At 32.6% G+C, this 20,142-nt stretch overlaps 2 protein-coding genes across 2 annotated transcripts in view; both read left to right on the forward strand.

Annotated features, from left to right (window-relative positions):
- The window catches only part of LOC126769269 (mannosyl-oligosaccharide alpha-1,2-mannosidase IA), a 65,545-nt gene that overhangs the window by 40,276 nt on the left and 5,127 nt on the right, over positions 1-20,142 (forward strand). The window contains exons 2-3 of the mRNA XM_050487942.1: positions 12,433-12,651; positions 13,898-14,077. Coding sequence (XP_050343899.1) covers positions 12,433-12,651; positions 13,898-14,077 — 399 coding nt within the window. The remainder of the gene's footprint in view (positions 1-12,432; positions 12,652-13,897; positions 14,078-20,142) is intronic.
- LOC126769261 (PH and SEC7 domain-containing protein) overlaps positions 1-20,142 on the forward strand; it is a 159,877-nt gene that overhangs the window by 37,763 nt on the left and 101,972 nt on the right. The gene's annotated exons all lie outside the window — the stretch shown is intronic.

Consider the following 20,142-nt stretch of genomic DNA (forward strand, 5'->3'; position numbering starts at 1 on the left):
TGGTCAAGTCATTCTCTTTGGCAATATCTGAAGTTTACCAAACGCCTTTTACATGTCACAGGATATTTGCAGCTCCATTAAACATTGTATTTGCCAAAAACTATTCTCAAAGATAAATTATTTTCCCTAAGATATAATAGTTTTTGTTTTTAACACTGATTTAATCAATTTGAAATTGGCTTGAACTCAGACGCGGGATTGTTTTCTGTGTTTTACATCGTCCAATTGTGAAGTTGTTTGAAATATTTATTAAATGAATGTCATTTAACGACTTTTTTTATATAATGCAGAAAAATAATCTTTAACAATTTTTCATTTATAAAAATGTATGCACATTTTTGCTAAGCCAAAGGGTAATATAGTTGAATGTATACGTCTATCTATATATTGGCGTATTGTTGCTGTATGCGATATATTTTATCAAAATTATAATCCTATGGATTTTATTTTCCGGCAATATTTGATGTCGACAAACCTAATAATAAGTTCCTCATATATACATACATGAAGGAGCATATAAAATGCTTATATCATATTATTACTGTCATTGTATGAATCGCACAGTCGAGTCGTTAAAATAATGACGAAATTAGTTGTTCCGATAAATATAACTATTATGTCTTTATTAACTACAGTTAATAAATATTGCAGATTTCATTAGTTGTTAGTATTAACACTGTTTATACCATGATTTTCAGAATCTCAAAAAGAGGCTCAATATAAGTCGCAGTTCTTGGATGCAGGCTTTAGTAAGAGCCGAAAAGACTTTAAGTCTTAAATCCAAAGGATTACTACGAATGAAAGTTTACACAAGAGATGAAACTGTCTCGACGTAAAAAAACTATAACATATTAATCGAAAGCAATAATAAATGTGCAAGAATTTTATTTCATAATATATCCTTCGTTTTTACTAATTTGTAATATATTAGAATTTTTCTATTGACAAAGCAATAACTTATTGATTGAGTACCTAATTAAACTTTTCTCTATAAAATTGCGATTGAGGTGTAAATTATTATCTTTTAACTACATGGAACATAGTTGCAACAATAATACGTGTACATATACGTTCTATTACATAATAATTTAAAAACCTATAAATATTATACCAATAATAAAAACTCATCAAAAGAATATTTGGAAAAAGGTTCAATACTTATATATACTACTCGTGCTGTAAGTTAGTTAATAAAAATCAAATAAAAAGTTATCAATGTTGACATCTCTTTCCCTAACGAGCCTATAATATTTGCTCGAAGTCCTGGAGTTCACAGTCGTAAACATTTGCAAAGAAGTTTATTGTTCATCTCTCAAACACGATTTAACGGTAAGTCTGTAAGGCTTGTTGACAGTAAACATTCAGTCGAAATTTTAAAATCGAATGCAGCAGTATAGTTCGGAGTATAGGACAATATAATAAATATGTGCTTACTCAACGACTTTAGACAAGATGACTCTTCCTTTGTTCATGTTGTTATGTATTTTAAAAGTTTATCGTGTAGTTTAATACAATTTAACATGAACTAAATTTATATAGATTATCCAGTGCTGAATCGGATAGTACAGAATTCAATAAATGCCAACGAATGGTAAGCCATTCTTAAACTCGTAACTCTGTCGATCCCCGTGAATTGTTTACGCACTCAGAGTGTTCTAGTTCACTCGGAATTGGGAATTTCTATTTTATTTTTACATTGCAATTAAAGTTAATATGTATTAAAAAAATTTATAATATTCAAAATACTTTCTTGATATTCAATTATCCTACAAGATTATTTCTGGTTGAAATATTACGTAATCAACATAAATTTTACGTGTGTGTAAACAGAGCCGATTGGCTTTAGAGAACCAATATATATCGTTACCAATGCAGTCCCATCCATTCATTGAGAGCCTGGCGCCTACGGAAACAAGGTAGTTTGCGATGCACGCCTACACGAACTTCCGTCCTGCGTTAACAAATACATCGCTGTTGGAGCCTCAATGGCCGTTTCATTGGCTGCGCTTACATACAACCGTTTATAAATTTAAATGAGCGTTCTGTAGCGCCGGCTATTAGAAATAGCTGGCTATGGACTGCGAAATTAATGATACTAAAGCGTTTGCTTTAGTATCCAAGTTACTAAACCCGTTTGGATTTAGCAACATGGATTTTGAATTGTTTTCATCGTAGTTCTTTTTACATTTATGTGTATTTTTTAATTACAATATGATTAAGAATCTACACTACATCAGAGTGTAGTGTCGATGGATTTAGATTTTATTTTATATTTTAAGAATATCTTAAACAATTGGATTGCTTGTTACTTTCTCCGATTGTGAGCCAGAAATGTAAGCACGACCATTATGGAAAATATTTTATTAATAAGAATAGTGCTGCAAGCTCCAACAATATTTTTATTGATAAAATATTTTTAAGTAACATAAGCCTTAAATAAGAACACAATGAACAGACAGACTAGGCGACGTTTCACCTATAGATCCATATATAATTATTTTTATGTTGCATTTGCCATCCATTCTGAAGATGCTAATTCGAGTACACATTAACATGACTAAGAGTATTTGATTTATTAGTTTTTTTTAATGAATATAGCATTTATGTATGTATCTTAACTTTTTACTCAAAAAGGAGAGGCCTTAGCGCAGCAGTTGCACATTTACAGGCTGCTCATGTATCTAGGCTTAATACTAACATGGGGTAAATTTAATTGTTACTAAAATAATATTTTATACTCTCCATGTAAAATAAAGATAATTATTTATTTTACAAATAATACAAAAATTAGAAAATTATCCGGGAATTATTTAAAAAAAATTGTACTCTAATATAAAAGTTTATAAATGTAAATATTTACAACAATCCTTTTTACCCAAGAAAAGCCTCATTGAGCGTTACAAGACCTTTACCGATAAAGATATATATTTATTTCTAAATCCACTATTACTAGCGCTGTTAAATTACAACAATACAAAATCGCAGTCTTATCGGAGATACGTTATCTATCGCGCGTACGACGCGTATCGTACGTTAGAACGCATATTTTTCTTATGGCTTAATTGTTATAACTTTTCCGTAATAGCTGTTCGTTAATAAATGAACTTTTAAAACTATTTCTAACTTTCTAGCAGAACTAATTGTCTTACCCCATATGGTATCAATTGAATTATACTTCAAAGTTTTGTAATCCATAGTATTTTTGAATAGATGTGAAAACGCAAGATTGTTTTCTATCGTTAATATGATTTTCTTATCTGTTAATCTTGCGAAGCTTTTACGAATTAGCTTACATAACTCGAATTTATCTTGTAACCTTTTCCTTTAGTTCGTGTCGAATTTTGGTGTTAGAGTAACTATTTTCTCGCACCTGTGACCTCCCTTGCTAACTGGGTTTATATAGCATAGTACTATAGGCTTATATACGTCAGAGGGTTCATCACAATTTAATTTATTGATTTGAATATTTTTTTTTAAATTATAACCTTAATTTCATTTGGATTATGGTTTATCAATAATACGAAGTTTTTTTATTATTTTTAAATTATTGAGCTGCAAAATAAGATATTTATTTAGCTGCAATTAGCTTTGTTCGCAATTATATACTCGCGGTTAACTTCACAATATTCACATTCCTTGACATCTATTCGTGCATTTAGTCTGACTAATTTGCACTACACCATATTATATACAAATATATAATGACCTAATTATTAGTTATTAGAGCTGGTACAAGTTATTTATCGTTCAAAGGCACGCAAATATATTAGGTCCTTACATATGAAATTGGCGTTTTGTACGGGAGGAATATAAAGTTTTTTTTTTTTTGTGAAATATATTTAAATAATCAAAGTATGCACTGTTGTTATCTATGCACTTTTGCCATCTCATAGGTAGTTCTTTGATCCCTTTACTAAAAAAACCATGGGGACGAGAATCAATAAACTCTTTGAAGACGGTTTGGACTGCCGCATCGGAGTTGAATTTTTTTCCTTGTAAGAAGTTGTCCAAATTCCGGAAAAAAATGGTAATCTGTTGGAGCAAGGACCGAGGAGTACGGTGGATGTCGCAGATATTCCAATTGTAGCTCATCTAACTTAGTGGTTGTTTGTTGTGCAGTGTGTGGTCTTGCGTTGTCCTGACGCAGCAGTGGCCTAGAGCGATTGACCAATCTCGGTTGTTTAGCAGCTAGTTCTTCCTTCATGGTTTGCAGTTGCTGACAATATATCTGCCATAATCGTTTGGCCATATTTTAGAAAGCTGTAGTGAACGACACCGGCGCTAGTCCACCAAACACTCACAAGTAACTTTTTCTGAGTCAATTTTCGTTTAGTGCAGGATAGCGCTTCCGATTATCGTACAGTATCCACTTTTCATCACAAGCAATGATTCAATTTAAAATCCGTTCTGAGGGTCGAAATTTCCAGAACGAAAACGTTAAAAACAAAAACGTACCGTGCTTTCTTTTGCGACACCAGCGCCGTACACATCATTAATCCTTCGAGCTGTTTCTGCAGCACTGGTGCCACGGTAGAACTCGTACTCGTAAATAAACCGATATTTCGTGTTTTCCATTGTGCGGTAATAAGCGACGCCAAAGAAAAAAATAATGAGGAAAAAACAAATGAATGACTTCATGAATTGTTTTCAAAACTCAAATGTACCAACTAAATGAATTTATAAATTTGAATTTGGAATTCTTAACCAAAGAAGAGATATTCCAGTTCAAAGTGGTCATTACGACAAAACGCTAATTTCATATGTGAGGACCTAATATTTACTCTCATATAATAAATGAATAAAAACAAATACTTAGGTCTCCCGTTGCTAATATGTTTTGGCTGTACGTCGTACCTACACGTACACAGGACAGTAGGTGTGGCGGGCTCGGCCGCGACGTCAACTTGATTATGACAAATGGCATTTTCCTTGATGATATTCTATCAAAATATTTATTCAAATACGCCCCAGGGCCGACGAATCTCAACAAAATTGTATTGCATTGTCCATGTCATAATACAAGGCTCGTACATCGCGGAAATTAATATTTTGCCAGTCAGTTTTAATCATTTATATTGTTTAGTATACTCACATACATATATTATATTAAATAAAGACAGCTTCATCCGATTCGAATTATTCTTTAAATTATAATTGAAGTTTGTATTGCTTTTACGACAAAAATAATTTCTATTTACAAAATTAACATTTTTGTTTAAATAAAACGATTAGTCCATTAGTAATCAAATAAAAACTAAAATGGTTTTAGGAACAAGTCATTTTTCTTGCATCACGTTCTGCTTGGGGAATACTAGTCTCAAAAAGCTCTTTGATCGCTCCACGATAATAGACGTGAAACACGATTGTGCTCAAGGGTACGTCGATATTGGATATCGCTTACGGTGGACCCATATTTGTCGCGGTGCCGATCGACCGTCTATTTTCCGAAAAGGGAGTGAATTTAGCCTTAAAGAAAGTTAGTACGCTCCGTAAAAAGTCCACAAAAACTGTCTTCTTAAGTGAATAGCATCGGTCCATTAGAGGAGGCTACAACGGGCCAAAGTAACGTTTCTCGAACAAATCGAATCAGGAGGGGAATGTCCCATTATGCAGATTTTCCATTAGTGTAAAACGCGCTCCGTCCTTCGGGCCAGTGGACTGCTTTATCATGACAAATCGTCGTGAGCTCAAAGCGTCTTTCGATACAATTCTAGCTGAAGATTGAGAATATATATTGATCCGTTTCCATTATGTCGCATATACATTATTGCACTAGTATCACTTGTAGTCAATAATCGCCTAATTTTTTGGGCACATCTATGTCTGCCACTCGGATGATGCATTACTTAAAAAAATAACAATGTAGGTAATAAAAAAACTTTTTTTTAATAACTAATTATACTAGAGCGGCCCGTATGTGTAATTGTATAATTCGTAATACGACGCGTTTTTTATGATGAATAACATACATACATATACGTTTTGATCCTTAATTATTCACCGCCGCAATTTAGTAATCAAAGTTGCTGTGAAGTTATATTAAACGATCATATTTATTCTTACAAGCGTTTGACTTGAAATTATAAAACATCTCGACTTCACAAACATCTCTACTGAATTAAGTTAACTAGATGGAGAAGCGTCCCCATCTTATAATCGCTGTTGCGCTTCGTCCATTTCTCCATCTTTTTGCTCATAATTACTTTTATTTAACGGATAGCTTATCCGCTTTATGTTGTCAATGTTACGCGATAATGTCCCTTAACTCTTGTTAGGTATATGTACATACATATATACACATTGATATACTCAGGTTATATGATAGTAAATGTGTTGTCTCAGACGGAATATGTGAGCATCCGGAACTGGTCGCAATCGATCAGTGACAGCTTCCATTTGACACCTCTGGTCGGCACTTGTCGGTGGTTTGTAGAACGATCATTGTCCTAAGCCATATTTCGCCAGACTATAGTGGATAACAGGAGACACATTTCGTAGGAATTTATCGTTGCTACTGTCAATATGCTTTGTTCTTTTGTGATTTATTTTGGCTAAAATGTATATTTATACTATACATTATAAATATTTACAAATAAATACGAGGATCAGCTATACTCGTTAATTTGCAGAAAGAAATCATATTATTTATGAACGATGTATAGGAAAAGGTTACTAATAAAGTTTTAATAGAAAGATAAACAAATAGGAAATTATATTTGCTAAATAACATTTTAGTTTACCATTATATACCGAAATACTATCCAAATGTGTTAGTCCAAAATCAGATAATCCATACGATGTGTATGGATTATTAGTAAGGTGTGGTTGTTTGGTTAGTAGGAAGTTTAGTTTCTAGTTACAATACCTCAGGAAACCGCAAGAGCGATGAGTAACGAAGTAGGTGCAAGGAAGGACGTTGTACAACAGGGCTGTTACAACAGCGAAGATTACATGCCTCAATTGTTTTTCCGTATTGATAGCGTAGCGTATTCATATTTTGTGAAGTTACTTTTTACACAATATTAATATTTTTGTTAGATAATTATTTTATTTATAAAGGAATTCAAAAATAAAAAGGGTTTTATTTTTGAATTTTTAATAATATTTCCTATGAGCGATTTTTTATTGTAAAATATTACGTTTATTTCTTCTAAAAAAAAATCAGATACCGCCCTTGGTTTATATCTTTGTCACTTGACTATTTCGCAATAATTGTTTTTATGTATTTTATGTTATCTATAAATAAAAAATTAAATTATAAATAATTCTTAAAAAATGGTCTCGCTTGTAATATATATACATTATATAAATATGAATTTCTTACAAATAGAGCACATGAAAAAGATTTTATTTATATCTGGGTTAAGATTCGAGGATAGCAGTTTGCGGCTGGAGGAGCCATAACAGTAAATCTGGTAAAGTCTCAGATTTACGCGGGTAAGAGTGCACTAGCCGTCGTCACTCGCAATTAATTACCAGCCGACACATTCCGCCGGTCTCAGCTAATTCCTCACTATCGCGTGCTATCCTCGAGATTGTCTCCAGATTTATAGCAACCGCTAACAGTTGATTGAGTACAAAGGAAGCGTTTATTCAACATTTCATAACATTTATAGTTATTGATATATATGTGATTAGTGAACGGTAACTGTAATGTTCGGGATGGTTGGCGTTCTATGGGGGAGGCTTTCGTCCAGCAGTGGACGGCAAAAGGCTAAAAAAAACTGTAATGTTTTATTTAGTTGAGTATATTGTATTGTATTATTATTATTTTTTAACTATGTTACAAAAAAAAATAACACCAGAAACATTAATCCTAAAATCACTTTAAATACTTTATTTTACCTTCAACTTATATAATTATATGTACTTAATTAACAAGAATCTATAAATAATCATAATAATAAGAATAAACTAATTACAATAATTGTAAGTAGATTTTGATACGAACTGTGTAATTATGGATAGCAACGAAGGAGATTTTGCATGTATAGGACTAGACTTATTACACTAAACAAAGATAATGTTAGATATTTTAAAATCATCGACACTTATTAAAAATATGTATCTTTTTGTTTTGTTTATGTTGTCGGGGAACGACGATACCTACTAAATAGGATATATGATTATGGCAAGTTATAAAACAATATTCACTAAACGATTGGGTTAAATTTTTATAAACGCAAACTTTAATAAAATAAATCTTATAGTTTTATAGCATATAATTATGTTATCTTTTGCATAGACAAAATTAAAACAGAACTAAATGAAATTCTATGTTAGCTAAGAGCCAAACGGTTCACGGTGGCATGCGCAAGCGATCCAGTGGCGCTCCTCGTTAAGACGGAAAGGGTACCGCTGGTGGGTATTCCGAAGTTCAGGACGGTCTCGGCGCGGGTTGAACACCGGCGAGCCCCACATATGCCCCACTGTTTCCGTGGGGAAAAAGCGTAATGCGTTTTTCCAGCATTAAAAAAAGGCCATGAGACTATTACTAGTATAATTACCATATAATAAAAAGGAAAGATTAGTTGGCCCAGCGACGTGCCACAGCTGAACCTGCTGAATGGAATAAAATATTAATAATAATTGTTTTGTATATTTTCAAATAACGTATGAGACCATGGCATGGTGGCTTTATAGTTCAAAATTATAATAATGTTAAGTAAATAAATTAATAATCTCGAAATGATAAAACTGATATTTGATAATTTTGTAATCGTCGATGCTATTTTATAACAGGCAATGTAATTACCTCGAAGAATTAAAAAAAATCGGAATCGCTATTAAAAATTAATGGAAAAAAATATATATTTTGTACTCATCTTTAGTGGATGTGTATGCATTCTCAGAGCTTTACAAAACTCAAACATCTTAGTAGATTCGATACGTCATAATATTGACAATAATGATACGTACAGCGTACAGCTTTTTCTCTCATTTATCTAACGATGACTTTTATACGTTACATAAGAGATTAACGTACTTACTTATAAGTAATAGTTAAACACACGGATAGAAACCACAGAAAGAGCGAAATCTTTGTTTAACTAATCATTTGCTAAGCAGCGTTCATAAATAATGCCAAAGAACATCAAATTCACGCTTGACACGACGTTTGTCTAAATTAAGTGGGTGGAACTACGAAGCGCAGCTACTTATTATATTATATACTTAAATCTCCTCCGGAAATGCGGTGCATCTTCTGATACAAAATGTAATGTATATTTGTTTAGTAGTTTTTTTCAGTTAAGCATTACAAAAAAGCGTCTCCTCATTTATTAGTATAGATATTTATTTAATTACTTTGGGTTGTCAGACGTCTTTCAGACAATAATCATTCATTCTTCTCTGAGAAAAAGCTTTGAGAAAAGACATTTAATTATATGACTATAGAATGTTGGACATTATTGTGTAACAAAAGTGTTTGTTATTAAAAACGCTAATCAATAATGTGTTAGGTGAAGGTTATCAACTTTATGTGTTGTTAGGCGTTCTTTGAGATTTATATAAATATTACTACTGATATTACTAGTCTTTTTAATATATAAAAATATGGTTAAGTCATTACATTATAGTGCAAACACAGTTGCATTCTGTATTCCCTCACTGTCATAATCCGATGAAATGGTAATCTGACACGAACAGTATTTTGATTGGCCCAACCCCGGATAGAACCCAGGTTGTCGGGATCAGTTGCCTTATATTCAAAGTACTAGACCAACGAGGCAGTCTCAAAATATATATTACATGTTACGCATATGTACGCTCTATAATGGAAATATGAATCCATCCATATCAATAAGATTGTAAGTTCTTGTCTGAGTCCTAAAAAAATATAATTGACTTATTTATAACATGAAATGAGATGATGGATGGAACTATTATATAAAAAGGTACAATCGATCATAGAAAGTAAAATATACTGCCACTGTCACAAATCAAGGTATAATATATATTTATAATAATATTATAAATACAGAAGTAACACTCTCATTCTGTTACGGTTTCAAGGCTAAAGCGATTTTGATAACATTTGGTATGAAGCAAGCTTGAACCCCAAGGACGGACATATGCTCCTTTTTTACCTAATACCTGACCCTCTCCTCTAACACGCGGGCGAAGTCGTAGGCAAATACTAGTTATATATATTTTTTGTAATTAAATATAAAAAAAAACTACAGTAACAGCCTGTGAATGACCCACTGCTGGGCTAAGGCCTCCTCTCCCTTTTTGAGGAGAAGGTTTTGGAGCTTATTCCTTCTAAAAAAACTACAATAAAAAATATATGAATGACATACAATGGATTTCTATTTCTTTTGCATCAAAAAATCATGAAAATTTTTAATGATACAAAAGTCTCATTGTTTTGTTGTTGTGACATTGTCAAAACATGCCATGCCATTTATTGTTACGGATTTATGATTTTAACCCAATATATCATTTGAAGGAATGCTTCAATGATCGAGTAGTCTTATACCCCTAGAGGTGCTTCTTAATGATGTTATTAAATAGACAATACAAAAATATGATTTATCATATTTTGACACAAGTCATTGACTTATATATAGAATTGAGATCACAAATCGATTGACGGTCAGGGCGATAACGTGTTAACATCACATACGCACGTCATATCACTCAGATAAGTTGGAATCGCGCGCGCGCTTAGTCGCGCATTGTCGATTAAATTATATATATATATTATATTTATATTCAAACTTAGCCATAATTGTTAATATTTATTTATTTTATTATAAATTAAATTTATCATATGTTCGAAAAGGTTTTTGACTGTGCTATTGTTTTATTTTAACAACTCAAACTTTCAAGGAGTACACATCTCATAAGTGTTCCCCCGTGGTGCTAAACATGCGCAAATTATATCGTCTGCTAACCGTGGGAACATCGTTCATGATAGCGATGTTCCTTGTGCTTCAACTCGCCCAATTGGAAAGTCAGGGGGACCGTAGAGAGAGAATGATTCGTGCAGCGCGATGGACCTCGTCTACTCCAAGTGTCATAAACCAAGATCTCACTGACCATAACACGACCAATCTAAAACGGCAAAAAGTTATTGAGGTAATAATAGTAATACGTAATACTGTTACGAATAATATAAACTCGAGATGTCTTATCTCGTGTTAAACTTTTTGAAAACGTTTATCTTATCTATGACCATTTTATAAAATAATAATTTTCTGAATATTTCCTAGAGGTAAAGGAGGTCTTGAGCAGGTTTTCCCGTTTTGTTATTCTGATAACTATCGTAGGTCATCTCATACTACCATGACGGAATAAATTATTAACAAAATATATTATTTGATGCTATTAAAATTTGTTTCTTTAAACCAAGTAGAGCTCTTGCAAATGTCACTTTTCTACTTCCTCATTCTATTTAACTGTTAATTGGTAAAGTCTTCAGTTTTTCCAAGTCATTGGCGACACTCGGCAAAGTTAGCGGAACCTAATAATAATTAATGGTAGCGACGAAAGTCCGATATCCTTTCATTAGTGTTCGGTCGCTCTGGGGGGCCGTCGAGATTAAAACTTGTGCTGCGGGCAACGGCTTTGCTGGCTTTATAAAGAGAATTCTTTTTGAACACCTTTGAAGAGTGAAATGTGGATTCTGTAGAATAGTTAGTTGCTTGCTCATTACACAAACAACTTTTATTAAAAATCCACAAACAGTAACAGTATTACATGGAACGAACTGGCAAATATCAAAATTTTTTGATTATTTTAAGGGTTTAAAGTAAAGGGTATATAAAGAATACAGGCCCTAAATATTTCTTACTTTTAGTAATAAAGTTATTAAATAGTTATAAAAATCAATGTTTTTAATTATAAGCTTGGTAACGCTTTTTGTTGTAGTCATTTAAATTCTTGTTGTTTTTTTTTGTTTAAATAAAAACGCACAAAATTTGTTTAAAATTAAACACATTATATTTGTTTTATATTCCTAGCTGACTTGACGTTATTATGACTGACTTCGTTTGCTGACTGTAAATAACGTCTAAAGAACGTAAGTTTATAATGAACTATTTTGCAGAAACATTTCTCACTTATCGCTACATCAATTTATTTACAGTAATAACATTTAATAAATAACAGATAGTATGTATTTAACTTGTTTAATAAGCGATTAATTTTAATTCATACACAATAATTACAGTATTGTGATAAATGCAAAGTTCATTTGCGAATTAAATCATTAATAGTACTATCTCACGTTTAGGTGTAAATTATAATAAGTACAATATTAATTTAATATTAAATAACAAACTGCTATACTTTAAAAATGATAACCAAACAGTTAAAAGTGAATACGGTGTTCTTTAAGATTTAATCTGTTGTAGCTAATGTTTTTTATACGGTTGGCTTGAACCGAAATTAATTTGATTATTGCCTAATATAGTTTATCTTTTATAGATGATGCGTCATGCTTGGAACAACTACAAACTGTACGCGTGGGGCAAGAACGAACTGAAACCGATGTCGAAACGCGCTCACCTGACGAGCGTGTTCGGCGGAGGGGACCTCGGCGCTACCATCGTCGACGGCATGGACACACTCTACATCATGGGCCTCATCGACGAGTTCAGAGAGGGGAGAGACTGGATAGCTGAACATTTTCACATCAACGAAATCGTAAGGAAAATATTTTTATAATTTTTTGCCATAAAATTTAAAATAAATACTTTATAACTAATGAGTTTACGTGAAGGCTTTAGGCACCTCTGAATTTTCATGTGCTTAATTTCTGTTATAAGAAAATCATAAACTACTCATTTTAATAAAAAAAAATTACATATATATACTGAATACACAAGTAAGTTTATATTTCCTACATCAAATAGAAACATACTGAGCTGTTTGTCTGTTGAGTTTGTATGTTACGAATACAATGATTTCTTGTTTGTTTTGTTGTTTAAAAACATTAATATATACAAGCGTTATGATAACAACAAAGCATTCTTAGCATTACACACACAACACGTTGGTACCTACTGAAGAAATTAAAAATTATATCTTAATTAATTTTTATAGGCCTTAATAGGCCAACAGATGGTAGGTGGTCACCACCGCCAATAGACATTGGCGTGGTAAGAAAAAGTAACCGCTTCAAACATTTAGAACTTAGACATTAGGTCCGTTGTGCCTGATACAGTGGCTCTCTCATCGGAACACTGCCATGCTAGACTATGTGATGAGCAGGTTGTATTAATTGAGATAAAATGTTTTCTATTTGAATATGTTACGTATTAATTATGATTGCATATTAAGAAGATTACAAACTAAAACTTAAACGATAAACGTTTGTGATTGTTTTTCTTTTTATTTTATTAAGTGTAACTAAATATTTGTAAGTTTTGCTCGTTACTATTTTCATAACTCTGTTCGTTCTTTATATAAAAACATTCTTTACGAGGCCACACTAATGTACTTACCAAATACGATACGTTGGCTAATAACAGTACACGAACGCTTAAAATACAACTGGATAAATAAAGAATAGAGTCCGTGTAACTGGCGCCACGAATCAAATAGTCGCCGAGCTGTACTCCAGGGCACTATTAAAAAAATTAATTGCAGGGAATTTGGAACTCTATCCCATTGTATTAGAACACATTACGATATTCGAATAGATGTTTTTATTCTGTGTCGTGCTAATTGCCCTAAAGCTACTCGTGTGCCACAGACCATTAACGTTTTACAGTTTTATGTAAACTTGTAAACTTTGTATAATATTTTTTACGCTGTATGTTAATATACATATAATTTAACCGCGTTTAATAAATAGAATAGCCTTTTTCTGGATTGTAATATTACTATCGTGGTCTCTAATGCCATGTAGCAGGTCGTGTTCATATGTAAAATCGATTTACTATTCCAGGACTCTGACCTGTCAGTCTTCGAAACGACGATCCGCTTCGTGGGTGGTCTGCTCTCCTGTTACGCGCTGACAGGAGACTCGTTGTTCCGCGATAAGGCAGCAGAAGTTGCGGACGCTTTGCTGCCAGCCTTCGACACGCCTACAGGTCTCCCATACGCCCTCATTAATCCATCTAATAAGGTAAGTTTATTGGCACCTGATGTAACTTATATTCATTTATATCTTAGAACTGCCCTTATCCCATTTATTTGTTCTTTCTTTCTCTTTTGTTTTTTTTCTATTACTACTTTTATATTAACTTTTTTAATAAGTCTACACGCATACATAGTAATTTATTGTGCACTGTAATCACTGTGTGGTACGGCACTGGCCACTAAGATACGGGTCTTACTAGTTCAGGGTGCCAGTGTATCTATGAATGGATGTACAAAAACGATTTTAATAAAGATTTTTTATATATATTTAGTAAACTATTCGTAAAGTTTTTTTAGTTCATCTAAGTCTCCTATTATTCGGTTAAACCCAAGAAGGGTTATATACTATTGTCAAAATTTACAGTTGAAAATCTTATAATTCTACTACAATTAAATCGACTCAAGCCGAGGTTTTCGCACGAATTCATACATTTAAATAGACGTGGAATTTGTAAAGTTATGTAAAATCTGTATATAATGAGGTGTTCTATAATTATACTAAAGTTTGTCGAACAAAAAGGAATAGTCTACGTCTCGAACAGAAATCCGAGTTATAAGCTGTATGTAGAATTATCTCAAGACCTGATAGGTTTCCGGTTAAGTAATTCAACTCGCTCGCTGTCTTTATTCAATAGTTTCCAATACAGATGCATCCGCTCTTGGATCTTTTAAAAAGTAAATAAAGTAACCGACTTAATATATCCTCTGACACATAAAACCAAAAGTTTTAAACGTCATTGCTTTTATTTTTATTAATTTATAAAAAATATTGGTTTTGCTAAATCTCTGAGAAGCGGGATACGTTTCCAGGGATAAAAAAATTCTTATATGTTAACTGTATCGAATTTTATTAATATAATTATGCATCTTGATTTTACTAAAATGTTTCCATAAGCAAACATATATTCTACGAAAATTACGAAAATTGTCACATATATGTAGAAAGAAAGCATGTTTTATAGTACAATGGCTAATATTTTTATAAAAATTAGATACTGAACTGTTAATTTTTAATTAACCCGTATTTATGGAACGCCGATGGATACGAAAAGTGAAAAAAACCGTTGTTAATTAAATGTACGCGGTATAAGTTATATTATATTGATAGGTATCACAAAAGTTAATTGAGCTCTAAAGATAAAAACACTGAATTAATCGTTAATCTATGTAATTAATATCTTTTTAGATAGATACATAAGATAGGGCTATTATTTTCGTTGTATGCATTTTTTAGCAATAATAATTATCGATGTGTACCTAATACTTATTCCTATATATTATAATTATTAAGATAGGACCACATCATCGCTAAATATGAAAGTAATCTGATGAATAAATATAACGAAACAATGTACCGAGTCTCCTATCAGCTCGCTGTGGGCTTAACACAAGTCAGTAGTTACATTAAACGAGACTCTTTATTACGATGCTATATGCAATGATAATAAAGCCACTATCTCATTCACAAATATTACACTTAAAGCCAAAATCAATTTAAAAATAATAAACTCACTTTAAATAACGCAATTTGTAGAAAGTACAAAGAAGTTGAAAGGTTTTATTAAGTCTCGTGTATATAGTTACTATCCATAGATATGCAACGTGATCGATGACGTGTCAAGGTGGAAGCTTGGTTATATGCCAGTGTAAGGTGAGACTCTAGCGAGGGTCAAGATGTTACATCTCAGAACTCTCGAGCTCGATTTGAGTGGACAATTCATTTTACGCTTTACGGAAAAGAAATACAATACAAAAAATTGTTAGAATTTTATTTGCTATATTATATTGATCGAACGAATTTCGAATGATGAGTTTGAAACTTCTCCTATCATAATCATAGCCGAGAAAAAACATAGATCTTCCCGCGGGTGGCACAATTGATGGTGGAATTAATTCTAAACCTTCTTCTTAAGAAATCAGGAGGTCTTTGCCCAGCAATATATATATATGGCAATTTTAACTGTTAGCGTATTAACATATTGATTCTAGGGTCTCCGGTGTAGTGTAATTGAATGAAAATATTATCTTTTAGGACACACTTTTTTAAATAAATACAGCAATATCAGCCCAGCTGAATAAAAGTCGAAGTATTCTCCCTAACATGAGCCTTTTCTTTTAACAGACCCCGTTACTGTACTGACCCTCAAGTTAAACATTAAAAAGTACGTGAAAATATCAGTGGCCTCAAAGTGTTTTATTCTGCTACGTATACATACGATAAATGTTGGTACGTTTATTGGCGGAACAACGACTATTGTTGCGTATATTTTAGTTATTTGTCTTTACTCTCAAAGACATTTTTTTGAAACTTGGAATCCTACATTATTGGAGAGTTTTGGCGTCTTTTCTTTTCTTGACCTTAAAATTTTTAATAGTTCCCTCTTAAAGGTGGAGTTTACTTTTTTTTGATTATTTATTTCCTTATATAAAATATCTGACTCTCGTATATTTAAATTGGCCTTTGATGAAACTGTCATAGCCATGTAAACTCCAAAGTTAAGATAAAATTAAGAGGCAAAACAATTCTTAAATAAAGATAAACAATATAATAACGATTTTTCTTTTATCTTTTTGTCAAGCTCTGTATTTTTAATTAAATCGTTTCCAAATCGAAATCCGATGCTCATTGCAAACCGCTGGCAGTTCGTTATCACATCAAAGCCTGCCGACACCGCAGACTCGCTCGTTATCATTCCCGATACGATGCTCTCATTAGCCCACCGACCCTTCATACCTTATTCTTATCAATAAAGGATTGGTTACGAAATTAATTCGTCGTATGAGCAAAGCGGCGACCGCATCCAACTTACCAACCGTTTGAATATAAAGTTTTGATTGGCATATACCGGTCTCTTCAGGTTTGCGATAACTTGGAAGCAATTAAGGCTTCCGTGCAATCTTTGTATAAATTTAATTGCTTCAAAATACTTTGGAAGTAAATTCAAATAAGTATTATCATATTAAGTACTTTACCACGGTGCTCATTCAATGTTTTTTTATTCGGGTCTCAATGGTAGTTGCTATTGTAGAGATTATAAATACACTATTGTTTAGTTGTATAGTATAAAAAATTTAAATATGCTTTGTATACATGTATTTACCTCACGGAAACTTTTTCACATAAGGATGTTCTTGTATGAGAGAATATGTAATTGAAATATTAAATTAACTAAAGATGGCGTAGCCTTTTGGTATATAATTTGCGCATATTTCATACCAATCATCATCATCATCATCATCATCATCACCCTTTTCGCGTCCACTGCTGGACATAGGTCTCTCCAATAGCACGCCACTGAGCTCGATTTTCAGCTCCTAATCTCCAACCGCTGCCAGCCACCTAACGTATATCGTCACTCCACCTAGCTGGAGGGCGTCCTACGCTACGTTTGCCAAGGCGTGGTCTCCACTCCAGAACGCGTCTACTCCAACGGTCGTCGGTTCTGCGACATATGTGTCCAGCCCACTGCCACTTCAGCTTACTAATCCTTTGGGCTATGTCGATAACCTTGGTTCTTTGTCGGATCACCACATTTGGGATTCGATCCTTCAGAGAAACTCCGAGCATAGCCCTCTCCATAGCTCGCTGAGCGACCTTAAAATGGTGGATCAAACGCACTGTCAGTGTCCACGTCTCGGCTCCGTAGGTCATAACTGGTAAGACGCACTCGTTGAAGACTTTTGTCTTCAAGCATTGCGGTATTCGTGACGTAAAGACTTGACCGAGTTTTCTATACGCTGCCCAATCAATGTTGGAATTAATACAATTTTGTGTATGAATTTTATCTATAAACACGTTAATTCGAATCTTATCGCCGATAGCATTGACATTAGGAAGATGTAACGTATCGAGTAATAATAATTTAAATTAAATATTATACAACAATACTATATGAAAGATTAATCATGAAAAATTATGATAATTATTTATTGATGACAATAACAGAACTAAATGGCACGCATGCTGGCCAGCAATTTATAATTATTTCCTCATGTGGCAGACATTATCAATAGTGGTACTAGTGCCATAAGAAACATCAAGAGCCGTGTCTGCATGGTCAAAACTGTCACGCTGCATTGTCATGTCAACAGCGACTTATTTTTTTATGAAAAGCGTCGTAAATCAAGAAATTAGCGACGTTCTACTAGACTAGTAGCGCTACTTTCTTGTTAATTTTATATAATTATCGTTATTGGTATGAATATCTATAATCTATTGTTAGACTCTTAATTAACATTGAACCATTTACGATGAAATATGATTTCTCAGACAGTTCGAATAGATCGTAGCAATAAAGAAATACTTTAATACGGACAAAAGTAAACTTCAAGTAGAAAACAATAAGAATAAGTATACTGTAGGATATTTTACGTTAATACTCTGTATTCAATGGAGGCCCTCGTTACAGTTCTTGACAATCGTCCATCAGACGTTTAACGATCTCCCAATTATAATATATACTTACATTGGACTTATCAATTGAAGAGTCGATCGATAACAATAAACTCAGATATCCGATATTCAAAAGACTATGTGGCCATTAGATTACATTATACAAAATATTCGTTAATGATTATTATTCTTATATAGACGAAAGTTACTCTTGTCTATTCGTTATGTCATCGAACCACTGAACCGATACCGATGAAACTTAGACATATAAATTACAAGATTTACGGGATAATTAAATTTGATGCGAACGAAATTTTTTAAGAATGTTCTATACGGGAATGTTTATTTTATGTATCCGATTCAGAATTTAATAAAGATCTTAGGCTATATTATATGATTTTGGACTTCTTATGTTTAAGAAGTCCAAAATCCGTAAGCAGTACGAGTTACAAATGTATTTACTTGTAGAAGTGGCATTTTTTATTCAGCTGTCAGGCTTGAATTTATGAATACAGATGTAAATACTTATTCTACTTTTATTATTATTTAATACGGTAATTTTGATTTGTACGTTTTCTTAAATAATATGAATAGTCTATAAGACTTGCAATTTATCCGCTATTGCTCTCAAGTTTTAACTAACAAAAAATAGTATATACATGGAATAGGTATGTACATAACAAATTATCCAATCAATCAATTAGCCATCTCTTCCAGAGAACTTTTAATCTTAGCTACCCATTGAATTAATTTTGATGCAGTAAACACGCGAGAAAAATACAGCAATATTTCTAGCTCTGTCGAATTAGATTACTGAACTCACTTAATTTAAAAAGTAGGCAACATAAATGGCTTATAAAGGTAATATAAAGTTATGTCGATTTTGTTTTATCATATAAACATTTTTATAAAAGACATGCGAAATAGATAAAAAAATATTTCGAATCTAAATATATATGTAATATCTAATTTTAAACAAATCTTAACTACTTTAAACCATAAGTTAATCTTATTGACGAGCCGGCTGGCGAGGCTGGTAGATACTTGCTTTTCACGCCGAAGGTTGTGGGTTCGATTCCCACCCAGGACAGACATTTGTGTGCATGAACATGTTTGTTTGTCCTGAGTCTGAGTGTAATTATCTATATAAGTATGTGTTTACAAAAGAAAAGTAGTATATGTAGTATATATCAGTTGTCTGGTTTCCATAGCACAAGCTCTGCTTAGTTTGGGATCAGATGGCCGTGTCTGAATAGTGCCCCAGGATATTATTATTAAAGTTATAATTATTGTTTGTTCATTCGGATGTTGGTCCTTCCACAACTTACAAAATCAACTTGCAAATCTTGGATTTATTTTAGTGAAATTTATCATTATTAGATGTCGATTAATATCGGCTTTAACTATAAATGTTGTTAAGGAGTAATTAATCAAACAATGCAGTATATCGAATTTCAAATCAATGACGACACAAAGAGATAAATTCGCGTTTAACTAACTCGTTAAACGACGTTTATAAGTAAAGCATATGTTTTTAAAATTTATAAATCAATAATTTCTCAGCTGACTTTCTGCCATGTAAAAATATTTATTATTTGTTTTGTTAGGGGGATGGGTATTAGGAAAAAAATAACCCTATATCTTGCCTCGGGGTTCAA

Source organism: Nymphalis io, chromosome 6, assembly GCF_905147045.1.
Source record: "Nymphalis io chromosome 6, ilAglIoxx1.1, whole genome shotgun sequence".
NCBI classification, from domain to species: Eukaryota; Metazoa; Arthropoda; class Insecta; order Lepidoptera; family Nymphalidae; genus Nymphalis; species Nymphalis io.